This window comes from Zonotrichia leucophrys, chromosome 2 (assembly GCF_028769735.1).
Source record: "Zonotrichia leucophrys gambelii isolate GWCS_2022_RI chromosome 2, RI_Zleu_2.0, whole genome shotgun sequence".
Lineage (NCBI taxonomy): Eukaryota > Metazoa > Chordata > Aves > Passeriformes > Passerellidae > Zonotrichia > Zonotrichia leucophrys.
In genome coordinates this window covers 40,935,309-40,958,892 of record NC_088171.1, presented here as the reverse complement: position 1 = coordinate 40,958,892, position 23,584 = coordinate 40,935,309, and the positions used below count along the sequence as shown (strand labels likewise).

The window sequence follows — 23,584 nt, the reverse complement described above, 5'->3', positions numbered from 1 at the left end:
ACAAGAGCTCTTCCCAAATTTTAAATTGGTAGCCAGTGTCCAGCTGAGCCTTGTTTGCCATGAACCAACAGGCAGCAACTGCCTTTCCCCTACTCTGATCAGATCTTGTTGGGAGCTGAAAGACACTTACTATCCTGCCAGTCCACACCTGCACAGAACCTGCAAACACATTGATGCTTAGAGAAGCCACTAACAAACCAATGGGATTCCCAAGATATGGAAGCAACCAGACAGACAGGGAAAAAACAGCTCAAAGAAATCCTCAGGAAATGCTTGCAAAGTCCAAGAGTTTCTACAAGGCTTTTGCAGAAGATCAAATACCCAAACAAAAATTGATAGCACTGCCATCCTTGCTTTATGCATATCAATGCAATGTCCCACACGCTGAACAAAGACTAAGAATGACTACCAGCAGAATACACTTTACCTCTTTTTAGCCACCCAAAATTTCCATGTCCCACCCAAAAATGCTGATTCTGAAAGTACCCTCCTGTCCTGGTTGCCTTGAGCCTTGACAAGGCAGGGGTAAGGGGATGGGGAAGAGGTAGAGAGGACTACAACTGGGATGAGATGTCTCCCATCCTACATGACTTAACCAAAAATCAAAGGAGTTAGAGGAGCTGACATAAGTCTCCAAGGCTATTCCACTTATAAGGGTCTCCTCTCTGAACACTGCAGAATAGAGTGAAGTAAATTCTATCCCCCTTGAGCTTTGAAAGACTGCAGAAGGGAGAAGAGAAAGGCTAGACTGTGTTTCTTACTCAGATTCATCCCCTCTGATTGCCTGAAAATACAACAAGCTTTAGCAATTCATTCTGACTTTTTTGTCACAAGTTCAGTCAAGGCTTAGAGACCTGAGGACTTGACAACTATTAGTACAAAAATGCCCAAGTGAAATATTTTTGTACAATCAGTTCAGGTCTGGACACACAAAAGTTTGTAAGTACCAGATCTCTTTATAACACAGCAGAACTCTGTCATCAGTGTATCAACCTTACAATCAAACTGAAGATGGTGATTATATTACATTAGAAACAAGGAGATTCCACCTGCTTCACACAAAAGAATTACAGTCACTGTTACAATTTACTGCTTATGTGAAACGGATCTGGCTGAACTTGATACCACAACCCAAACGTTGTTACCTTTAAGTACTTTTAACACATTTCCCAGAGGCGATTATTTCTCCTCTTTATTAGAGTGGCTGAACTACTTTCAGGCAAGTCAAGTCATTGCAACTCAAACATTAGGGCCACAGAGATCTGCAACATCAGGTCTGGAACAAACAGCACTGCACTGAAACCACTGCAGAAAAGAAAATCATGAGACCAGAACTGTTCATCTGGTGGGAGAAGGTAGCCAAAGCAAAAGTCCACAATTCTCTTAAATACCTTCCTTCTACAGAAGTGCAAATACTACTTTTTGGGGTTGTAATTTACTGAGTATTCTCTGCCCAACAATGAATGTTGCTAAATGGTTTGTGCACAGTCAGTAAGTAGTATTTGCATGAATTTGACAGCAGAATGAAGAGGACAGATTCCCCCAACAGTATTTTGGTTTAAAACTGCTGAAGTTTTATAGTTACCCAACAGATGGAGCATATCAAAATGAACATACACCAGTCTTGCTGAAGCAAAAGCATCTTTTCCACACCATTCTCACTCTCCACAAAGAACTCAAAACTTCCTCAAGCTGTCTGGAATGTATAAAATAAAATATAAAAAATCATCACACATACATACATGAATATGCTTTTTAATTTCCTTAAATTTGGAATAGTTTTCAAAAGTATGCGGACACCTTTATTACAAAGAAAAGGCAGAAGAATCATTAATACTGCTACTCAACTGTCATGAAGCATTGTTACACATAGCTAATATAAAATATTTAAAACATAGGGCTTTTGATGTAAGTTATTGAAGATGCCAGAGAAGCTGTGAGCTCTTCTAGCACCCCAGTAGAGATTAGTTAATTACTAATTAAATCTTAAGTTATATAACCCCAAACACTATACCATTCTTTTGTATTCCTCTTTTCCATATTCTATGGAAAGCAAAGGTAAATTTCTGTTCATTAACTAGATACATGCTGAAGCCTATATTTAATGTAAAAAAAACCCCAAACCACTCAGAAAAGAAGCAAAACCACACATGCAAAGAAGCACAAGGAGGAAATCAGGACAGATCAGAAATGACAAAGATTATTTACACCAGAGAAAAAGAAAGAGTTCTTTTCACCATTGGCCTCATGAATCATTTTGACTGGGCTGTCAGAGCCACTGTAGAAAATTATCGACCCAAAGGCAGGAAAAAAAGTAATGAGCAACAAAGTTTGAAGTTGCAGACTGTGGTCACTTGTTCACTGGATATAATTTTCTTCAAGCTGAAAGCACAAGTTCTCCCTCTGAATTTAAATGTAATTTTTAACATCTCACAGTATTAAAGATTTTTGGTGTCTTTGTTTAAAGTACTTAATGCTCCTGAAAACAAGTCTGGAATCTCAGGGTTCAACACCTTCCCTAAGCCATTTCGGGGACTCTGACAGAAATAGTTGTCCAGGATGGTTACTGAGTAAGTATTTTCTTTTTTTTTTTCCTTTTGGCTGGCTAACATAAATCAGATCATCCTTTTTCTTCCATTTGAAGTCCTGCTTTTATTCAGATCACTGCCAGGAATCTGTCCAATATATGAGAACCCAAATTCCTTGATACACAAGAAAAATTAGCTGGGGCATTAAATAAAAAAACAAAACAAAACAAAACAACTTAGAAAGCAAAAAGCATTATTTGAATTGTAAAATAGAACTAAGCACTGAAACAGGACATAGCAGCTTAAACATTAACCAGATTACAGGACAAACACAGGCATACTAGGTATGGCCCCAAGAGAAGATGATGGCCCAAAATGTCTTCCCAAAGTCATTTGCAGACCTGCAACCCTTTCATGCTTGATAAATGTGCCCTCCAAAGGCATCAGGTTTGGTAAGCATTTCACAGAAATGAAGTTCATCCTTTTGAAGCATAGTTAGACCAGTCTAGATGGCATCAAGAAGTCCTACTTTCAACTCGCTATGTCTTTCCACATTATACATTTTCTGTACATTTCCCACATATTAAACCATAGCATTCAGGTCTTTTCGCAAAGATTAGCTGCGTCTCCCTAAAACAACTTTTTAAAAGTCTGACAGTCTACAGCCATAGGTGAGATCACATCTCAAACCACAACTCTGCAGTGCTTTATTTTCACCAACTTCACAGGCATCCGATTGCAGCAAAGAGCAAGGGACATTTCTGTCACCAGGAAACAAAGCAAGATCTGTCTCAAGCCTGGCATGCAAATGTAACAATATATTTTTGATTTTGTGCTTCAAAAAGGACTACTTAAACATCCCTGAAATGCTGTTATCTGAAAGCTTGAAGGACATCATTTAGTGTAGATTGAAGAGGAGGGAAAAGAAGAATAACTGGACTCTCCTTGGGAGATTCCAGATCACAGCCAGAAGGAAAGAAAACTAAAAAGTGAACAACATTATGGGTGATAAAAGTAATACAAGGAAATCCAGAACACAAATATCAGAAGCCCCCCAAAAAAAGGCAGTAGTGACTTAAAGAAATCTTTCTTTATACTCATTTTAGGAAAAAGGTAAGAAGGCAGATCTCTTAATACCATAATTAAAGTCTCAAATTCCCTACAACCATTTCAACTCCTTCCCAATACAATGAATAAATACTAAGAGAAGAATTTGTTCACTCCATCCAAGGGAAATTTTCATGCACAGGTCCTCTACATATTCTTCTTCAAAATTCCTCCTTTTCTACTCACTATCCCATTAACATGACTACCTTCCCTCCTTTCCACGATTCCTTTCAAATCCTTTACTAGTATTCCACTCAAATCTAGGATAGAGCAGTTAAACTGCTTTTCTTGTTCCCTAATCATAAATTTAAAGCCTCATCCATACCTCCAAAGCTCTGTACACCTCTAGCAGTCTTTGATCATCCCTTTTCCTATCCTCTGAGCAGTTCTGCAGCTTTTAATTCCTCATCCAAAACACCTCCCGTCTTCTGTTACTGATTACACTTCCTGTGGAGGCATCCATCCTGATTTGGGGCAGCAAATGTTCCAGGTGCTCTTTTCTGCAGGACTGTTACAAATAAAATTCAGAGGGATGACAATACAGCACAATGTTTTATGACCTTCCAATACTGTAGCCTTTACTCCCTTCTTAGGCATCAGACTTTTAAGTAAAACACTCTCCAGAGCACAAATCTCCCTACTCTTTTTCTATGCAGCACCAAAGAGACAACTGCTGGAACGCATTTACAACAGCAACAAAACTAAATTTGGGGGTAGGAAAGAGGGGGATTATTTTTTGTTGTTATTATTGAAAGGACCTGAAAAATAATGTACAAGAACATAGTTTTATTCAGCAAAAGACAACATTGTCTCTAGCATTAAAAAGAATCCCTTGTGCACTGTCAGTGTTGTTACCACAGGACCCATTAACTACTACTACATCAAAGAATAAGTGCTAGAGGGACAACTCCCTCAGCTTGAGCTAAGCAATCTTTAAAACTACTGCTCTACATGTAAGAAGAAGCTTAAAATGTTTCCATCCCAAAACAGGATGAAAATTTGAGATTTCACTGTTTTCAGAAAACAATGAAGAGCATTTAGACAAAAAGCATGAAGAACACTTGGAACACCACCTCTTGTTTAAAGTATGTGTAGTTGCCAAACTATGTTTCAACTTTGTGTTCGCTTATTGCCTGATAAGACCTTTGATTCCTGCCCCTTTTTTTTTTACTGGTTCTGCTGAGTTGTAACATTCTACACAAAATATGTACAACAGGTATAGGTCTCCAACATACAGGAGATCAAAACTACAACTCTCATAGTCCATTGTCCCATTAAATCAAAGTATTTTAAGTAAAATCACAACTCCTATTCTGATTTCAATTTAGTATTAATTCCCATTGAGCTTCATTTCAATTTCTGAGGTTTGGATAAGCAACTTTCTTTGGCAAATACACTTATCAACTCTACGTGTTTTCTAAAGAATGGACAGAAGTTTTCCCCTATCATCTTATGCCAAATACAGTATATTGTCAATATATTGTTTTTAGGCTGCATAAATGCTCACTAGTTATTGTATTTCTGAATTCACAAAGCAACATTTTGATCAAACTAAGTTTTATTTTCCACTGCTGAACTTAATGGTACCTATACAACACATTCTGACTTCTACAGCTGAAAAATAACCTATTTTCTGTGTGAAACTAACCCAAGGGTAATATTAATAATTCATATACAACATAAATATTTATACACAGGCAATGAGAATATAGCATGACCTCTTAGAAGTATTAAGATTTATTGACACTAACTGCTAACTGTGTAACTGTTGAATGTAGTATCTAAGAGGGGTTTATAATGCAAAATTTCGGAGCAACAACTTCATACATTGTTAAGGACAGGCAGCTAAAACAACAGATACTGTGAGTCACAAGAACTGCCACTGCTCCGTCCACCCACGCCACACTAACACCTCACTGTAACACTCTAACACTGCACCCAGAGGTTATTGCCACCATCAGAATGGATGCACAAAACCCCTCACAGAATCCCAAGTTTGTGCTCCCTTGCTGGTAATAAGAGTGACTGACACAGAAGAATTAAAATGTATCAAGTGGAAAAGAAAATTCCGAGATCAGCAAACACTGTGTATAACACCTGGGGAAAGGCATTAGTCAAGGGCTGGAACTCACCCTTTTGGTGGGAGAACTTGACCATGTCTCCTCCACTCCTCCCCTCACATGGTTCCCTAAAGACTGGTCTAGATACCATGAGATACCCCACGATCATTAGATACAGGTAAGGCTGCATTTCTCTATTTTTACAGTTTGTACCAATCTTACCTCACCAGGACCCTAAGACACAAAACCAGCTATTCAATCTAACACTATAGAGTGTACTAGTGGAGAACTGGAAATAATTAGAATGCTTAAAAGGCATATATATCAACGTTAGCATCATTCCTGAAAAAACAGGTTTGGAGAAATTATGATAGAGAAGAGACTTTTAAACTTTGCTCATCAGTGGGCACAGAATTTCCAGATACAGAAGCAAATGAAGACAGCAACAATGTTTCAGCTTCAATGGGGAATTTGTCAGGGAGTAGTAATATGACTAAAGGGTAGGAACAACTGATGATTCGGATGCTTAATTTCAAGTTCAACTCTTCCAACAATGCAACAAATTATAGAAGAGGACAAAAGCAATTAGTTTTTATCTTTCTTTCTATACAATTAAAGTACTCCCATTCTGCAGATGTTAAAACAATCTGGAAGAATAGTTTTCCTCCTAAAACCAGATTACCAGCTGAACACCATAACACAATAATTGTATTTCACCATAAGAGCTGCAGAAGAAGCAAACCTCTGTTAAACTTCCAGCAGTTAGCTTGGTGAGCGCTCTTGTCATGGATATTACTACCATGTACTACAATAATCCAAAACCACACAGGCATCTTTGTTTTACACCAGCATTTATTAAGAACATGCAGTTAATCTGGGCTATATTAATATATGTATGTTGGACAGAGAAATCAATTTGAAATTCAGGATCTTAGCTGGAAACCAATAAAATCTGTAACTTGAGAAAAGCAAATTGAAAGACTGCACAAAACACAGGTAACCTCTTGAGGTTCTCATCTATGAGCTCTGAACTACCAATATCATTTTAATATCTATACGTAAAAATCTCTACCAGGTAAGAGAATCAAAATCAGAACAGGGCTTGTAAGATATGGCAACCTGGCTGAAATTGATATTCATTAAAGTACTCTTTGCATGAATAGGAGCATTTGGACTCTGTGGTCTTTATCAGAGCCCCAGCTGGTAATGGTTGAAGGTTAATGCCTTACCCCATTCTGTTCAATTTTCTGTCCTAATTAGTCCTCTAAATCTATAGCTGTGAGCACCAAGTGTCTGTGCTCAAAAGAAACTAATTAATGCTAGCAAATTAGATCAAGTCCAAAGATCCAACAGCCAAACTCTTAAATGCTCCTTGTTAATAGGAAGTGTAGCTGTCAATAACTGCTGTTGGTGGCTATAATGAGGCCTCTTTCTTTCACTGAAAGTGATTTCATTTCTCTTTGTCCCTGTAAAAGCTGTTCCTTTCCCTAATAAATAAAAAAATAAAAAATAAAAAACCCCACACAACTAAGTTGCAGTGGTAAAGCTAGCAGCAGTCTGACCCATTTCTTGTCATCAGCTGGGCTGAAATGACATGGACAGGGGGAAGAACAAAAATAATCAAACCAGGCGAGTTCCCTCCCTGAACATTTTTTTCAAAGTGCTCAAAACTAGTTAGAACACTGAAATTTCTATCATCAAGCAAGACAATATGCCTTCATATTTCTTTTCTATAAATTAGTTTAGGGTAGTTCATGCTGTTATCATTCACGAAAAGAAACAAACAAACAAACACACACAAATCTAGAATCTCATTTCTTTAAATTCTAATTTACATATAGCTGTTCTCTCTGCCCAGTTTGTTGGAGCAAAGCTCAATATACCATAATCCCTCCAGAGATTGTATTAATTCACATAGTTAAATGTGATGAGAGTAGATTTTCATTGGAAATATATAGCACTGAGTATTTTTTTCCAAAATAAAAGCTACTGTCTGTAAATAAGAGCATCGTATAAAAATTCAGCATCTTACTCTCAAGGAATGCAAGCCAGAAAAAAGCTCATAGCAATTTACTATTAGTACTAAATATAACTGTACACTACCAAAACATCTGAAATAATTTCAATAACTGAGTACTGCACATAAATAACTGACTACAATACATAAAATATAATGTAATAGTAATAGTTTCATATAATATCATGTGGTCACACAATATGACTATAATACACTTCAATATTCAGATAATAAATACAGCAACAGAGGACAACAGCTTTCCTCCATTCTGCACCTGCACTTTTGTTGCTGAATTGAAACTATGTTCTCAAATTATACTAACCTTCCTCTCACAAAAAATGGAGTTTCAGAGAATAATGCAGCATTTTTTTTTTCATCCTCCTAAGAGAAGGCTATTGTGGTCATAAAAAATCTGTGATTCTTCCACTGTAACTCAGGCTTTCCACCAAACTCTGAATAATATGGACATAAGCACATGCAAGCAATTTCTGATCACAGCAGCTCAATTTAAAAACAGGTACCAGGAGCTGTCATGTTAACTCATTGATTTTTATCAGTCACTTGATCTTTTTGCTTTGGTCAATTAGAAGATCACTGTGTTCCCACATATTCCTAGGAGATGTGAACTTGAAAAAAATTGTAAGGACTGTATTTTCACAAGATGCAAAGTGGATGAGCAAAGCTCAGCTGTAAATGGTGATTTTAGTTTTAATTTGCTATAAGACAAGAGCATTCATGAAATTTTTTAAGTATAGCTGTCATGTAATTTCCCTCTACTATCAGCGTTAGCATTTTCTGATGTCAGAACTGTAGGTACCAACAGGTTAATCCTCCCTCAGCATTCAACAAGGGTTGGCAACAATTAACAGAACTCAGTCTGCAATACCAGGGAAAGTAAGAAACATCAAGCAAAATTTGCTAAGGATTTAACACATTCCATTATCTGCATTTCTGATAGGAAAGTATATATAAAAAGAATGGGCTTTTAAAGAAGGAGTATCTAAAGGTGTGCTTGGGCATTTAAATGTACAGCACCACATGTAGTTCAATCAGAAATTTCTTTGCTTTTCTGGACCTTGCTATGTCAGGTGTAAGGGTCATGGTCTAGAGCAGGTGACCCCCAGGGGGACAGAGATAATGTCAGTGACAGGACTGTTGAGTAACTGCACATTATCAAAACTCCTGATGACACTGGTCATGCTCAACTGTAGAGAAGCCTGCAGTAGTGTTGCATCCCATCATCTTCACTAAGTATCAACACAAGCCCTGAGGAGGAGAGGGCTAATGGGAAATCTGGAGAATGGGAGGAGGATGGTTGCTTGGAAATGTCCTTTTCCAGCCACACTTTCCAAACCATTTTTAAAGCTCTGCCAAGTATTATGAGATTTTTTCAGCAATGTAACTCCAGATGCTTTAATTACACAGCTCCTCCAGGCAACAGAACCAACACAACAGTGTTCTCCAGTGAAGGTCCTCAACGCAGTACAAGGAGAAATATTTTCCTTGTGTCTGCCTTGTAAAAATTTTTTAATAGATCAATAATTTTTTTAAAGGACAGAACAACCTGTCATCTTGATCAAATGGATATCTCCCAGAATATGCTTAAAATAAGAAATGGCTACCTTTACTTCACCATCTTTCTAATGGCAGAACCAGGCTGAACCATCTGTCCCTGCTGTGACCCTGAAAATACTGTAGGTCTATTTCCTATTGAATCCTTCAATCATACAAAGGAGTCTCAGTTACAGAAGATGTTTGCAGGTCCTCTTCATGACCTTAAGGGCCCAAATCCAGATGATATGACAGTAATAGACAACAAAATTCAGAGGAAAGAAGTTCAGAACTTTAAGCCCTTGTCACTGGAGCAAGTTGCTCTTTTCCCAGGAAAAAGAAGTTGTAACGTTTTGGAAGGTGGGCAGAAATGCTTTACAATACAACCAATACACAAAACATCTACAACAAATATAATACAGAATTCATTTCATGAATGACTCTGTGACCCAGTAATTTCTTTTTGGGATCTCAATTCAACACTTCTTCAGTGTCTAAAGTCGCGACATCTCAAAGTCAGTCAGTCATTTCTATTTTCCAAGTCAAGTAACCCAAAATTAAATCAAATTAAGCTGACAGCTCAAGTTTCTGCATTTCTGTTACTGGAAAAAAAAAAAAAACTATCAAATTCAGTTTCAGAATCTGTAACTTTGGACAGCAGAGTAAGTGCTCTCAAGAAATTAGACAAACTTCTCTTTAGAAATGATTAAGAAACAACTACAGCTCTTGCAACTTTTTCCATGACTGTCCCTAGTTTTAGAGTGTGGAGCTGTCCCTAGTTTTAGGGCATGGACTCATGGAAAGCAAAGCACAGCTTGGTGAAACTACAGAACTTCTGATGTGCTAAAGGTCACCATTCTGATGAACAACACTAACTCCAGGTTCCTGAAATTTGCTATGAATTTGCTTTGAAGAAGCTTACTCATATTTAGATTTTATAACTGGAAATTAAAGCAAAACAGGAAAACAGTTCACTTAAGAAGTTATTTTATAAAATCAGTAAGTGAGGCAAAAGCTAACAAATGATCCTTTTAGTTACTTAGGTTTGAAATGCAAGGACATGCTGATACAGAAATATATCATTTAATATTGTTTCAGGCAGACTCATGCTATAGTTTGTAAAAACACAGTGAAACATTCCTTTATGACAATGTTTTTGGGGTTTTTGTTTGCTCGTTTTTTGACACTTTTGCCCACAATTTCACATACACACATACAATGCATGGATATGAACACAATAAAGCATATTTACATAACGGTCACAGAAAACTGACTAGTATTTCCCAGAAAGCATGTTAACAGAATTACTACCCAAGTTGACAAAACTACTAATATATCCATTTTCACTGAAAAAAGTGCTTGAAAATCCTAAATCACACAAAAATCTTTCTGAAACTGAGAGCTACAAAATTCTTAAGAAACATGCAGAACACACAAGAACATATACTGGAAGAATCTGAAAAAAAAGTTGTAAGCAAATTTAAATAATCTAAGTAAAATGAAATATGACCAGAGTGGACATACTTTCCATGGTTATTTTTTCCCTAAGCTATTTTGGTAGGCTGACAACCACGCACAGCAATGAGCCAGCCTTTTAACTGCGTGCCTGGATTACTTCTTAAGTTAACAAGAGCCTTTTATTTTTTATTTATTTCTGTAACCCTTGGGGTTTCTTTTCCCTGGACAGCTCTGGAACACGTGCAGGACAGGCTGTCATTACTTGCATTATTAGCTCTGATAGGCACACAGCTCTAGGTGGTATAGCTGCAGGCTAAGGTACCGCGCTGGCTACAGATGGACCCTGTGCTCATGCAGAGCACCATTGAATGTACAGGGGCTCCCCATAGGGACACATGTGAACCCAGCCTGATCTAGCCAATTGTAAGGGCCCACACTTGTGGAATAGCCTCATTTCCTACAGTACTGATGCATTTATCACAATTTCCTAAAGACAAAAAGAAACAGAGGTCTACTAATAGGAGTTTCTGAAACATGAACTTAACATAAAGCAGAAAAATCCTACATTGAGAGCAAGTTAAATGAGTAACTCTGCCCTCAGTGTAAACAACTCCATTTCATGCATGTGTGTACACTCCACAGCACACAAACTAAGTCACAAGAGCTTTGATTACTTAATTACACAGCTTATGCTCATAGCTTATAATTGTTTACAGCATAAAAAGCATAGCCTCTTTACTCTGATTAACACCTATCCCTGTGTACTAACAAGACAAATTTATTCCAGGAATAATCTCACAATGGATTTATGAGATGGTAAATCTACTGATCACAAAACTGTTTAAGCTTCATCTCCCATGGTTTGGTCTCTCCCCTCCACTGAGATGAAAAGGTGTACAACAAAATAACTGAAGCTCTGCTACCACCTTTTTATTTTAATAGAGGTATTAATGTGGGGGTTTGCTCACCTATTTGAGGAAAAAAACTGTTTCAGAAATACTCAGTTTCTACTTCCAACTTTCACACAATTTGATCAAAGTTGGTGACAGGTGACAGAAGAATTATGGGGAGATGGATGCATCCACTAACCTTATTTTCCTAAAGATACAAAACTAAACTCTACACAGGAGAAAGAAGGAAGAAATTACAATTTTGCTTAACATAACAGAAAAACCATAACATTTGGCTTTAAAATTTATGTAGGAAAAAAGATGGAGAAGCTGCAAGGTAATGGTTCACAGCTCACAGCTCAAGAACCTCCAATACTGGCTGCTGCCACAGAAAATGAAGATGCTGAAACCAAACTCCTCATGTTGCACCAAGTTCAGAGGAGAAAAATACATTCACACTGTGCCTTTGGTTAACCTCAAACAATATTATACAAATAGCAAGCTCTCAAAATACTTTTAACCAACATCTTTCAAACGATCCACACCACTGTAATTGCTTTTCATCTTCATTTTTTTTCCCCAACAGGTATAGAATTCAAAGTAAAAATGATTCAACTATTGTTCAAATTTTAAAAAAAGGTCTGTTAAGTCCTTCTGGCAGCACTAGAAGGCACCTATTACATGATGCCACTTTTCTTTGACAGATATTATGGTAACACTACTTTTTAAAATTTTTTGGAGAAACTCTAAAAGCAGATGCTTAAAAATACCCTGGTCCGCTTTACCTAGACTTGACTCTAGTCATAGAGTGCCCTAGTGATAAAACTCCAGAAACTTCCTTTGAAGTTTCTTAAATAATAGCAAAACACAAAAAGCCACACGCCACTAGGGAAATAACTGTTCTTCCTGTCATGGTAAAACTTGCTGAAATAATTCAGGGAAAACAATACGGCAACAAACTAAAATGCACTCCTTTGTCACTAAATACTGTTGGAAGATGCACAGAAGACACTGCTAAAGATTTGAAGAAACAAGTGTTAAAGCAAGTTACATAGTGTGGGAGGTTTGCTATACAGCTGAGTTTGAAAGTAGAGAAGTTTTTAACTTCTCACACCTTGTGGTATTTGCATTTCAACAATAAAATGCACAAAAATATACACTTTTTTTGTGAGCCACTAAAGGAAAGATGCACTAGAGAAGATCTATTCTCTAGTGCATAATACATTGTGCATCTTGAATAAAAAACAATGTATTATGGAAAAGCTGTGCAAAAGTAGCTACTGATGGAGTGGCTGCTTTGACTGGAATAAGAAAGGAATTCCAGACTAAGGCTACAGAGAGCACTGCAGCTGAAACTCCTTCACTGCCTCCCTCAGAGGTAAGCTATTGCAGCAAAGCTGGAGCCAGGAGTGCACAGTGTGCTGCAGGACGGCATCAATGTTATAACCTGACAAAAAGGAGCCTTCAAACAGTGGCATCTTTACCAGATTTTGTAATGAGATGGGGAGGGGCCACAAAATTCCCTGGCAGCACAGAGAGGTTTGCTCTCTGGATAATTTGTGGCAGTGTGCTTCAGAGTTGTCTTTTGTTAAAAAAATGTGTCAGGTTTGACAAGTGCTCCAAATCCACTGACCTTTTCACTGATGACAAGTGGCTGTGAGCAGTTTGCTACCTAGCAGGAATTTCCAAAAACTAAGCACTCAATGTGTCCCTTTAAGGTGAAGGTGTCATTTTAATAATGACTAAGAAAGTAACTCCTTTGCAAAAGAAACTTGCATTTTGAAAACAGGTATTTGGATATGTTCACCTAATTATGTAATTTTTGGCTTGGTTTTTTAGGTGAACAAAACATGTGTCACCTACAAAAACCTCCTATATCTGTGCCCTTTAAAAGGATATCAACCTTTCCACCTGTTAAAAACCTTTCTAACCTGTTAAAAATCTTCCCAAGGAGAGTTTTAGGGGGTTGAAAACACTGACATGCGTTAGTTTGGAAGAAAAACTGACTGACATCAGGGGAGAAGATAATTTATTAGCCTAATTTCAAGCAAACCATTTGCAAAACTTGTGGATAGGACTGAAAAATGAATATAGGTAAGTAAAATTACCTCTGTAATTTTACATCTCTGTAAGGTATCTTTTCTGGGCACCTATCAAGATCAAGTATTGAAATACACTGAATTTAGAACCAGGTATTCAAATTCCTATATCACAGTGTTAAAGATTTTAAAAACTATGATGCATGTTCAGTCATATAGATCTCAATAAAAAGTACTGTTATTAACAGTAATCTTTTTAGATTGATAAATATTTAAAATATTTTAAAGTACTGTTTATTTCACCTTTATCTCATCCTTTTTAAACTTCTATTTTTATGTTTTATAATGTATGTAACATACAGTACAGTGACACATTTACATAATTTATAAATGAATATACCCATATTGGGATTGTGCAGTCAGAAAACTTTTACTGCTGGAGTGCATGAACAAAAGAAGTTTAAAGAGCTCAGATCTGGATGATCGAATGCAAATGCTCTCTACTGAAAGCTGACACTTGTACAGAATAATTCAGTGGCTTTTCATCCATCCTTACATCCCTCTTATAGCAGCATTCTTGGTTCACCTCTGGGTAAGCAGCTCTCAGCAGAGGGGGTGACACCACTTTAAAGAGTTATTGAAAAGTTATTAATTTAAAGAGTCCAGTGCTCCTCATAAGAAAATGAAAGCAGAAGTGCACTGCATCACTCTATTTCAGCATCTGTCGAGTAACATGTGTGTGTTTATGTGCATGGATCATTTCAATGCTGGGGCAAGGAAAGGATGCAGTAAGTTGGGAATATTTAAACAAATTTGTTATAATGAGAGAAGCCTTAACTGAAGGTTTTCATGAGGCAGGTGAATTTATTTAAGTATTAAGTATTCATACAGAAACACAATAACTCTTGTGCTGCTCTGTCATCACCAAACTGAGATGTGAAAAAATTTTGTATTAATCATACTAAATTCAACAGCCCTTGAGAGTAAAAAATTTTGGAAAACAGTCCAAAATTTTTCACCAAGCAGCCAAAGCCAATACAGCAGATTTATATGCTTCAATACTGGTTTCACAGTGAGCTGATAAAGATGGAGATCACACATATTAATTCTCTGACTACATGATTTCAAATACAAGGATTATATTCAGGGCACAAAAGTGAGTACATCTGATCTCCTAATGAATATTTGACTCTTACCTTGCACCTTATCTGAACACAGCTCCTTGGCTCGATCCCTCATTATTTGTGGAATCAAAACATCTTTTTCTACATGTCTCAGCTTAGAATTTTCTGCAAGAGTGAAAAAAAAGATAATTTTGAAAAAAAAAATTGTTATCCATACATCAGAAAGAGTCAATCTAAAGAAATAACACAACATTGTTTATGTAACATACAGGACCATACTAAAACTGTCACAAAGAGCAGCAGAAAGTACCATGAAAAGACTACATAGACCAAAAGGATGGAAAGTCCAAAGTTTGCTCAGATACAAATATGAACATTATCCTGAATATTTCTACTGTTTAATATGCACTGTGAACCAAAAATAAAGGAGCAAATTCTGGCAGCACATTTGTATTTCTGCCTTATTGAATAAAAAAATCTGTATACAGACAGCAGAGCAATTAAATACTTTTATTTCTTTTTATTATACTAATATTTTTTTATGCCCATGATCTGTATGCACTCTTTCATTCACTAACACAAAGCTGAGAAAAACAGCACACACTAGAGCACAAGCTAGAATTTGTATGGCTATGTGGAAGACTCTGGTTCTTCAGAAGAAAATGAAGTCTCTTCAGTGGAGGATCTAGGAGCTTTTTCATTCAGAAATCCAACTCAAAAAGAGAAGTGCTGCTGCCTGATTTCTATACTAAAAAGTAAAGTTGTAGTTTGCTTTCAGCTGTCTCCAGAATTCTCTTGAGTACAGCTAGTGATTTAGAAAAAACAACACAGACCACTAAAAAAATACTGCTTTTCCAAATCCACTTTCTTCAAAACAAAGGGATGAGAATTCATCAAGAACAGTTTTTTATTTCTCAGTTTCTGAGTTTAAAACCCTTTAGAAGACACTGTATAGTCCAATGCACTTATACCAAATACATGGTTTTCATCTTGAAACACACTTTTTATTCATCTTTTGAAGCTGATAACACATTTCAGAATAGCATCAGTTGGAATGCTCACACTATGGAAATTCTACTGTCAGAATTATTTATGGTGACAATCATTTCAATTTAAAATTACTCATTAAAAAGGAGATGAAATGAAGAAAAAGTGAAAGTGCAATGTATTGAAACTAAGCAAAGAAGCAGGTTTTAAGTTACCATCAGCTTTCAAACACTATTTTTCAGAGCATTTTTTGTTACCTCTCTACAAAAAACAACTGAAACCATCTCTCATTCTTAAGTCATCATCTTTTAAAGTTTACTAATGCTAAGCCATTACATTATGAGGCTACACAGTACTGTATGTGATATTACTAGTGGAATCTAGCAACAACAGAGGATTACAATGAGCAATATACACTAAAGACATTTCTCCTCCAAAATATCCTTCTTAGCATTTCTACATCAGGAAAAAAACCCTTTATTCTGTACATACAACAAAAACACTAAAAGCAAATAGTTCAGACTTAGATTTGCTTCCATGCACTGATTTTCATATTAAAATACTACAAATATCAGATTTCTACAAATATATTATTTTTCAAATAAAATGTTACAAATATCCTTCATTTTAACTTTCTGCAGAGCATCAGTGTACCAAACACAGTACAGTACATAGGCTACAGACAAGACAAAGCTGTCAGAAAACTTCCAAGCACATTTTGCAAACAGGACAAATCAGTTCAGTGGAATGACATGGCAGGAACTGGCACCAGCACACCACGTGCCCCCACTCACTCCAGTCAAAGCAAGCTGGCACTGCAGCCTTCCTGCCCTCTCCCCATCCCTATCATCTCTTTTCCCTCTGCCCACACAGTCAGGCTCAGCAGCCCTTTGGTGAATGAAAGGGGAAGTTAATTTCCTTAAGAGGTAAATAAATTTCCTGTTAGGTTATTTTTCAACCAGGTGAATTCCCTGAATCTGTTCACTGTGTAACTCCAAAGCCACCCATAAGAGGGAATTCAGTGAGATGAGGACAAGAAGAAAGACTGAAGTATCATGAGTACTACTGGCTCAGATTACAGCCTTAATTTCTGCTTCCCACACACTTTTTCTAAACTCAGCTTGGCTATCCAGGTGCTTGGAGTACAGAAATACAAATACAGATAGAGTGAATCAAGTGGGTTGCCTGCTGTCACCAAAAGGGAAGTTTTACCAGTGCCACATTGCCCTCACTCACCTCCATCACATCATCATTTTTAAGCACCTAACCTCGTAGTGAGTGAGCAAGTCAAAACAGAAAACTAACTCAAATACATGTAAAAATCTCAGCTGATTCACACTTTGGAGTAATTACATCCACTTATCTACTTCCCATAATTAGCATCATAGAATAACCTGAGGGGGAAGGGACTCACAAGAATCACCAAGTCCAACCCCTGGCTCTGCACAGGTTTAACTTTTATACCACAGCATAGACAGAAATGTAGCAGAGAGGAGAGAAGTCTTCAGGGCCTGGGAGGAGCAGCTGGGTTTCCCCTGTTGTAGTGTGTTGTTAAGTTTCTTGTGTTATTCCCCCAATTTATGTATTGTTCTCCCCTATTATGTGTAAAATGGTTTTGTTCCCCCAGTTTTTCCCGCCACTGCTACCCTGTCAGCTAAGTTGCTATAGTAACCGCTATTCATAGTTGCCGATATGTAATTGCTCCTCCCCTGGTTTCCCTTATAAGTGAAAGTTGTCTCTTCCCTGGGTCCAGTCAATCACCCCCTTTCTCCTCCCAGGTTTCGAGAGCCTTCTCCTCTCTGGAGATGGTGGCTGGCTGGGGTCCCAAGACACCTCCTTTACCTTTTGATTATTGGTCTCCATAGAGTGTCAGTTCTGTGAAGTTCATCCCCTCACCTTTCCCGATTGGTTCCGCCTGTACCCCCCCCCCCTCCTTTATAATCCTGTTTCACACCCTATGGAAAAAACTTTTTCCCAGTTAGTTTCCCCGTGTTTAGATCCCGCAACACCTTCAATAAACCGATGTTTAACCCCCGGGAAATAGTCAGCTCCGTTCCTCCCCAATACCAGCAGTGTAAGCCAGTCCGCAGCCAGCACAGCCCGAGGCCATCAAACGCCGAAGGGTGCTGGCCAGGAATTGCAGAGGGGCGTCGGCCTTTCGCCCTCAGCTAGTCGAACTCTAAACTTCGGGCCACTTACGCCCCCCTCTGCATTCCCCTGCTGGCAAAGCTGGCCAGAAGCATCCACGATTTTCACAATGCCAAAGCACAGGCCTCCAGTGCAAGGATCAGCCATCCCTCTACTGACAGAGAGGAGAAGTGGGTAGGAATGCAACTGAAGGAAACAGGACACAGGGCCATCTGGGGAAAAACAAGCAAGCAAAGAAAATGAAAAGCAAAAAGAGAAGACTTCCCTGATAGCCCAGAACAGTCAAAAAAGATTGTTGGGTTTTCTCTTAGGTTAAACACCCAATCTTCTGTTTGATTATTCAAAAGAAAGAGGCGTAAGACTGATAGCAAGGAGAGGCTCTACTGGTGTTCACACCAGCACAACCAGAACCATGACAGAACTGTGCTCCAGGCAAATTCCTTCTTTTTAGTCCCATGTTGTCAAGTCTACAAACGCTGAAAATGCAGGAAGGAGAGGGCACATCAGGACACTGGGCAGCATCCAGCAGGAAGAATGAGAAGAGAGCTACAGCAGTAATTCAAAAGTAATTATACAACAGTATAAAGGAAACTACAGTAAACACTTTATAAACTCATCTACAGCTTTTAGAAAAATCTCTGTTGAGAAGTATCAGTTTCAATGTTTTTCTTTTTTAATTTTAAAAAATGTTTGTATTTACAGGATTTTGCTTTTGTATTTTTAATTAGAAAATATTTAGTACTTAAAAGTGCACGGTAAAAATGATGGTGTTAAACCTAGCCTAAGTGACTGTACGAAAAGTCCAAAGAACTTTAATTATCTTACAGTGTCTAAGTTTCAGGCTCTGGGTACAACTACCTCTCCAAATAACCCAAATGCAGATGTTCAGTTTAAGCAGTACTGTATTTACTTGTGAGTTCCTACTTGGACATCTTAAATATTCTTCCTTGATTCTCAACTCTCCATTGCTTTACAATTACAGTGATTTTCCTTCAACAATCTTAAAACACTTTACTGAAGTCAGTATCCCTAGGATTTACACAAAATATTTAAGAAAAATAAGGTGCAACTATTAAAAATAGCAGATACCAGATAAAGCAAATGTGTTCACAAGCAAAGTACCTGCACTTCTGATACTGATGAACAAGCACTTGCAAGCTCACCATCAATTCAAGCTATTCATCTCTGCAGTAACATATACGGCAACAACTTTCAAAGGAAAAAAAAACCCAAAAAACTCAGAAGCAAGACTTCATCAAAAAATAGGACACAACCATGATGTAAAACCATCAACCCCTTTTGCCTTTTTTCAACTATATTACAGTTTCCAGAATAAGAGCTTTTTCCCCCTTTTTAAAGTTCACTATTCTACACGAAGAAAGCTACTTCTTACTCTAATACCAGACACCTGTGAACTAGTCCCTACAGAAGAATCTGCATTTCAACAGTCTTACTCCTGCTTTATATCATCATGAAAATATTATTCCCAGACAAGTAAGAAATGTATTTTCCTACAGTTTGCCTTCTGCATTTGAAAGTTGATACTTTTGGTATCACTCACATCCTCCACACACTTTTCCTGGTCTTCTGGGAAGGCTGTTTGAAGAGATCACAGCCTTTGGCCACAAAGTGATAGCTAGTAATGCTAGCAGCAGCTTTTTCTTCTCCCTCTGCCAGCCCAAACTTGGGCATTTTTGTTACATCAATTGAATACTCTGACAGCTTACCTTTACCTTACCTTCTGATGAAACTTCCAAGCACCACCAAACATTACAAGGGACACATGGATGAACACAGCTAATCAAGTAAAGGTTACAAAACAAAGACTAAATACTACAAATACTAAAAAATAAACATTTTGTAAAAACATACACAAAAGTTAGCCAGAATTAAAACCAAAGGCAGGCTTCCAGGGGCTACAGCTAAGTCACTAGCTCCTTGAAAATCAGGTCTACAGGCAAGGAATCTGTCTGATAGAACTACTGAATGTTTCCTAAAGACTGATCAGCAGATTCCAGAATGCTCCTCTTGGGGACAAGGAACAGAAGATAAAGAACAGTTAAAGAAGTTAGAAGTTTGCAAAAAAAAAAAAAGGGAGAAAGCTACAGAAAAGGGAATACCTTTGTGAAAGAGAAATTGTTTTCCATAAAACCTCAGCGCAGTGTAAAGAATTAAAGAGAGATATTACTTAACTAGGAGATATCCCTTATTCACTAAATCACTAAGAAACATTTATGACTTGGGGTTTTTTTAACAAACAAAATCTGTGGGGTTTGGCAAATCTCAGTGTTCATGGTTCTCACTGAATACAATATGTAGGGGTCAAGATTACAGTTGCAATAAGAGCCTTCTGTGGTTGATCAAAACCCTCAGCTGCAAAAGCTCTTTATTGCCATGGAAGGCCAGGGACCACAGCTGGTCATTTTAATAGTTTTGGTATTTTTCTAAAAATGACCAAACCCCAAGAAACTAATATACATAAAGAGGAATAAGAACATCCCAACCACTAGAACACATCAAATTCAGTCTGTATGGAAGCTGGCAAAACAGATGACAAATACTTTGCTGACTTTCTAGTCTCTGACCAAAGGACCCAGGATGGCCTTGAGAACACCTCAAGCAAGGTGCAGAGCTGTGCTGCAGGCAGCAGACCTTTAAAGGGGAGAAGAGAATGAAATACAAAGCTGCTTTACAGTCCTAACAACAAAAGGGCCTCTAGCAGCTTCTATATTCATTAGAACACTATTACAAGAAGAGGATACCAAGACAAAAGCTTTCTTAGAAGAGTGTCCTGTGAGAAGTCATGTAATCGCCCCACTCCATTCAACACAGCTAGTAACTGATTTGCTCACCCTTTACTCATCCTGCTGGTAGTTAACAGCTCTGCTCTCACCTCTTTCACGACTTCAGGTAGCAGTGACACAGATTACTCAGAAAAGTTAAAATCTGCTCTACCCAGCTACTTAAAGAACCTCACACTTTCTCCATCCAAAGGGAACTGAGTCAAGCAATTCCAGTAACAGTCTTTGAAATGTGCATTTCTAGTTATACAACCTATAATTTGGATTTTCTTGATTTTTTTATTTAGCCACCTTCGAAAAGCGTTCAAGACAGTACTTTAAATACTATTGCTTTTTCATTAAGAATCACAGTATGTACGAAGAACAGAGAAAGTTTTAGTAACTTTACGTCATTTTAATTAGCAATTTTACTACCTCATGCTTTTCTTGGAATTCTAGTTCGATTAACTTTTAAGCATCAGTTATGTTCCTTACTAGAAAAAATGCTTTAGAAAGTTCAGTCGAGGATCATGAATCCAAGTTAAAATACAACACAATATAAATTTGAAAAGCAATCACTTTCTTTATTTTGGGAGATTGAGAAAAGTGAAGCCATAAATGGGACCTTCTTTTTTATTACATATTAATAGTTTTTCCTACCAGTTGCCATCAAAGGTAAGCAGTTGTGAGTAGACAGATTTCTAAGATACTCTTCTTTTTTAAGCTAAAAAATAAAACTCAAAAAAAGTATCAATAAGAACTTCAGCACTAGAAATAGCAATTACTAAAATGAAAAGGGAAGAAAATCAAGGAGATGCAGAATTACCATTCTTTAACCTACATCACATTTAAAGAAAATCTCCACTACAAAGAAGCTGTTTTCCTGGAAGGGAAGGTCTTGTTTTAATCTGTGACAAGTCTACTAAAACTTGAATTTAACAGCCATTCTGTCATTTGTTCCACATGCAGATCTATAGTTGCTCAATACTTGAGATGGTTTGGAGAGTGAATAACAAGTTTATAAAAAAGTTGCAAAGTTGTATTAATTTAGAGGATTCAGTTATTCTTCATGTCACTCGGTAAAAATTGTTTCTGTGAGGTAAATACTCCATTTCATTACAAAGTTTTGCTTTAGAACACTTGCCTATGAGATAATTATACAATACACTGGAAAAGTAAACTTTTCTAAATAACAGAAGGAGCAGCAGAGTGTCCACTGCCTGCTTATTGGCAAACACTCCTTTCATCAGACTATTGGTTCTAGACATTATATTTTTTTTTACAAAAAAATAATCAGATCTAGTTTAGTGCACCTATAGCAGTGTTTTGAGTAAGCAAATATGATTAGAGCTTAGTACTCCTCTACGAAAAGAACACATTCAACTCAAAATTTTCATCTCCATTATTCTGCCTAGCTTATTCCCTTTGTATTAAATAAAAATTACCATTCTTAGGTTAATTCATGTGAATCATTTATGCCTATGTGCATCATAAAAACTTCTCCAACAAGTCTGCATCATTGAATCAGACTGCATCAACTACTCAAAACCTCTGTTTGAAAACACCAAGTCACACATGGGAACAAATTCATTTAGAGATAGACCCATTAAAGTCATGGGAGAGAAAAACAAGTTATCTTTCTAAAATCTTAGGGTCTTTTCCAACAATTGTATTTGATGTATCAATTAATCCTTAAAGTATCCAATCCTGTAGCCTTTGGGAGGGCTTCTGTGCCTTTACCGACAAGGAATTCAAGGGGTCAAAGCTACAGAATAATTTCAGCATCCTGCTTTGTAAGCCTGAGCCCTATAAAAACCCTACAGAATCCTGTTAAAGGTTAAGAATTTTATCAAAGACATCCAGTGTGAACTGGTGGATGATGGACCAGGACCAAAGAAACACCTTTATACATATGTGAAATGCTACAGAGTTTGGTAATTTCATTTGGACATCAGTGTTTGCATACAAACTAGAGCCTTAAGCAGCAAGCTTCTACAGAGGTTTTAAAATACAGAAGGACAATATGAAATGACAGAAGTGTTATAATCCAAGTGAAACTAGATCTGTGATACTCTGAAACCCTAATTTAAAAGCAAAAGAAACTTATCAATGCAGCTTTTCTACACAGTATCCTTTTTTATTCTTCTTTAAATGCATATGAATAAATTTAATTGTACTTTAAAAGTTCCAGATTTTGAGATCTTTCTAATACTGACAACATTTTAAATTAAGATGGAGTACAGGGATGACAACACCAGGGAAAATTTCCAAAGCTTTAACTTCTCACCATTCTATCATCACCTCAAAGTCAATTTTCACCTTTTTCACTGGCTGAATTTGTTATCTTACATTTTGCTTTCGGGCTCATGTTTCTGCAATATGGCAGTACTGGATTACGAGAATGCTGTTTGCTAATAGTGAACAATGGCTGTATTACAGCAAGTCTGTAATGCCTAGAAAGAAAAGGAAAAGCAGACCTGACAAAGCACACTTTCTTGTTAATTACATGCAGATTGCAAATGCTCATACATCTAGTGAGTAATAACTAAAGCCAAGCCAACACAAGGAGATATTTTTATACTGCTGATCACACAGCAAATCCAGTTACAGGGCCTGAAAATTAATTACAGATTAGGACTTAATATTTACTACTGGAAATAATGCAGCTTCATTAACACATAGCCTACACCATTGTTCAAGTATGACAGACTTGCCAGTTAGGAAAACTTAAGTTGTGAGCTACCTATAAAGGGAACACCTCAGCCCACCTCAAATCCCATCTGAAAATAGGTAAGAATTCCAGCAAAATGCAGAAAACAAAGCTAGGGCTGTGGGCTGACCAAGGATTAAACCAGCAGAGCCAGCCCTAATTCCACTATTGTAAAGCTGCACTTG

The 23,584-nt window shown here is 37.3% G+C and overlaps 1 protein-coding gene across 1 annotated transcript in view; it reads right to left on the bottom strand.

Moving 5' to 3' along the window:
- CMC1 (C-X9-C motif containing 1) overlaps positions 1-23,584 on the bottom strand; it is a 45,226-nt gene that overhangs the window by 17,064 nt on the left and 4,578 nt on the right. The window contains exon 2 of the mRNA XM_064704685.1: positions 14,847-14,939. Coding sequence (XP_064560755.1) covers positions 14,847-14,939 — 93 coding nt within the window. The remainder of the gene's footprint in view (positions 1-14,846; positions 14,940-23,584) is intronic.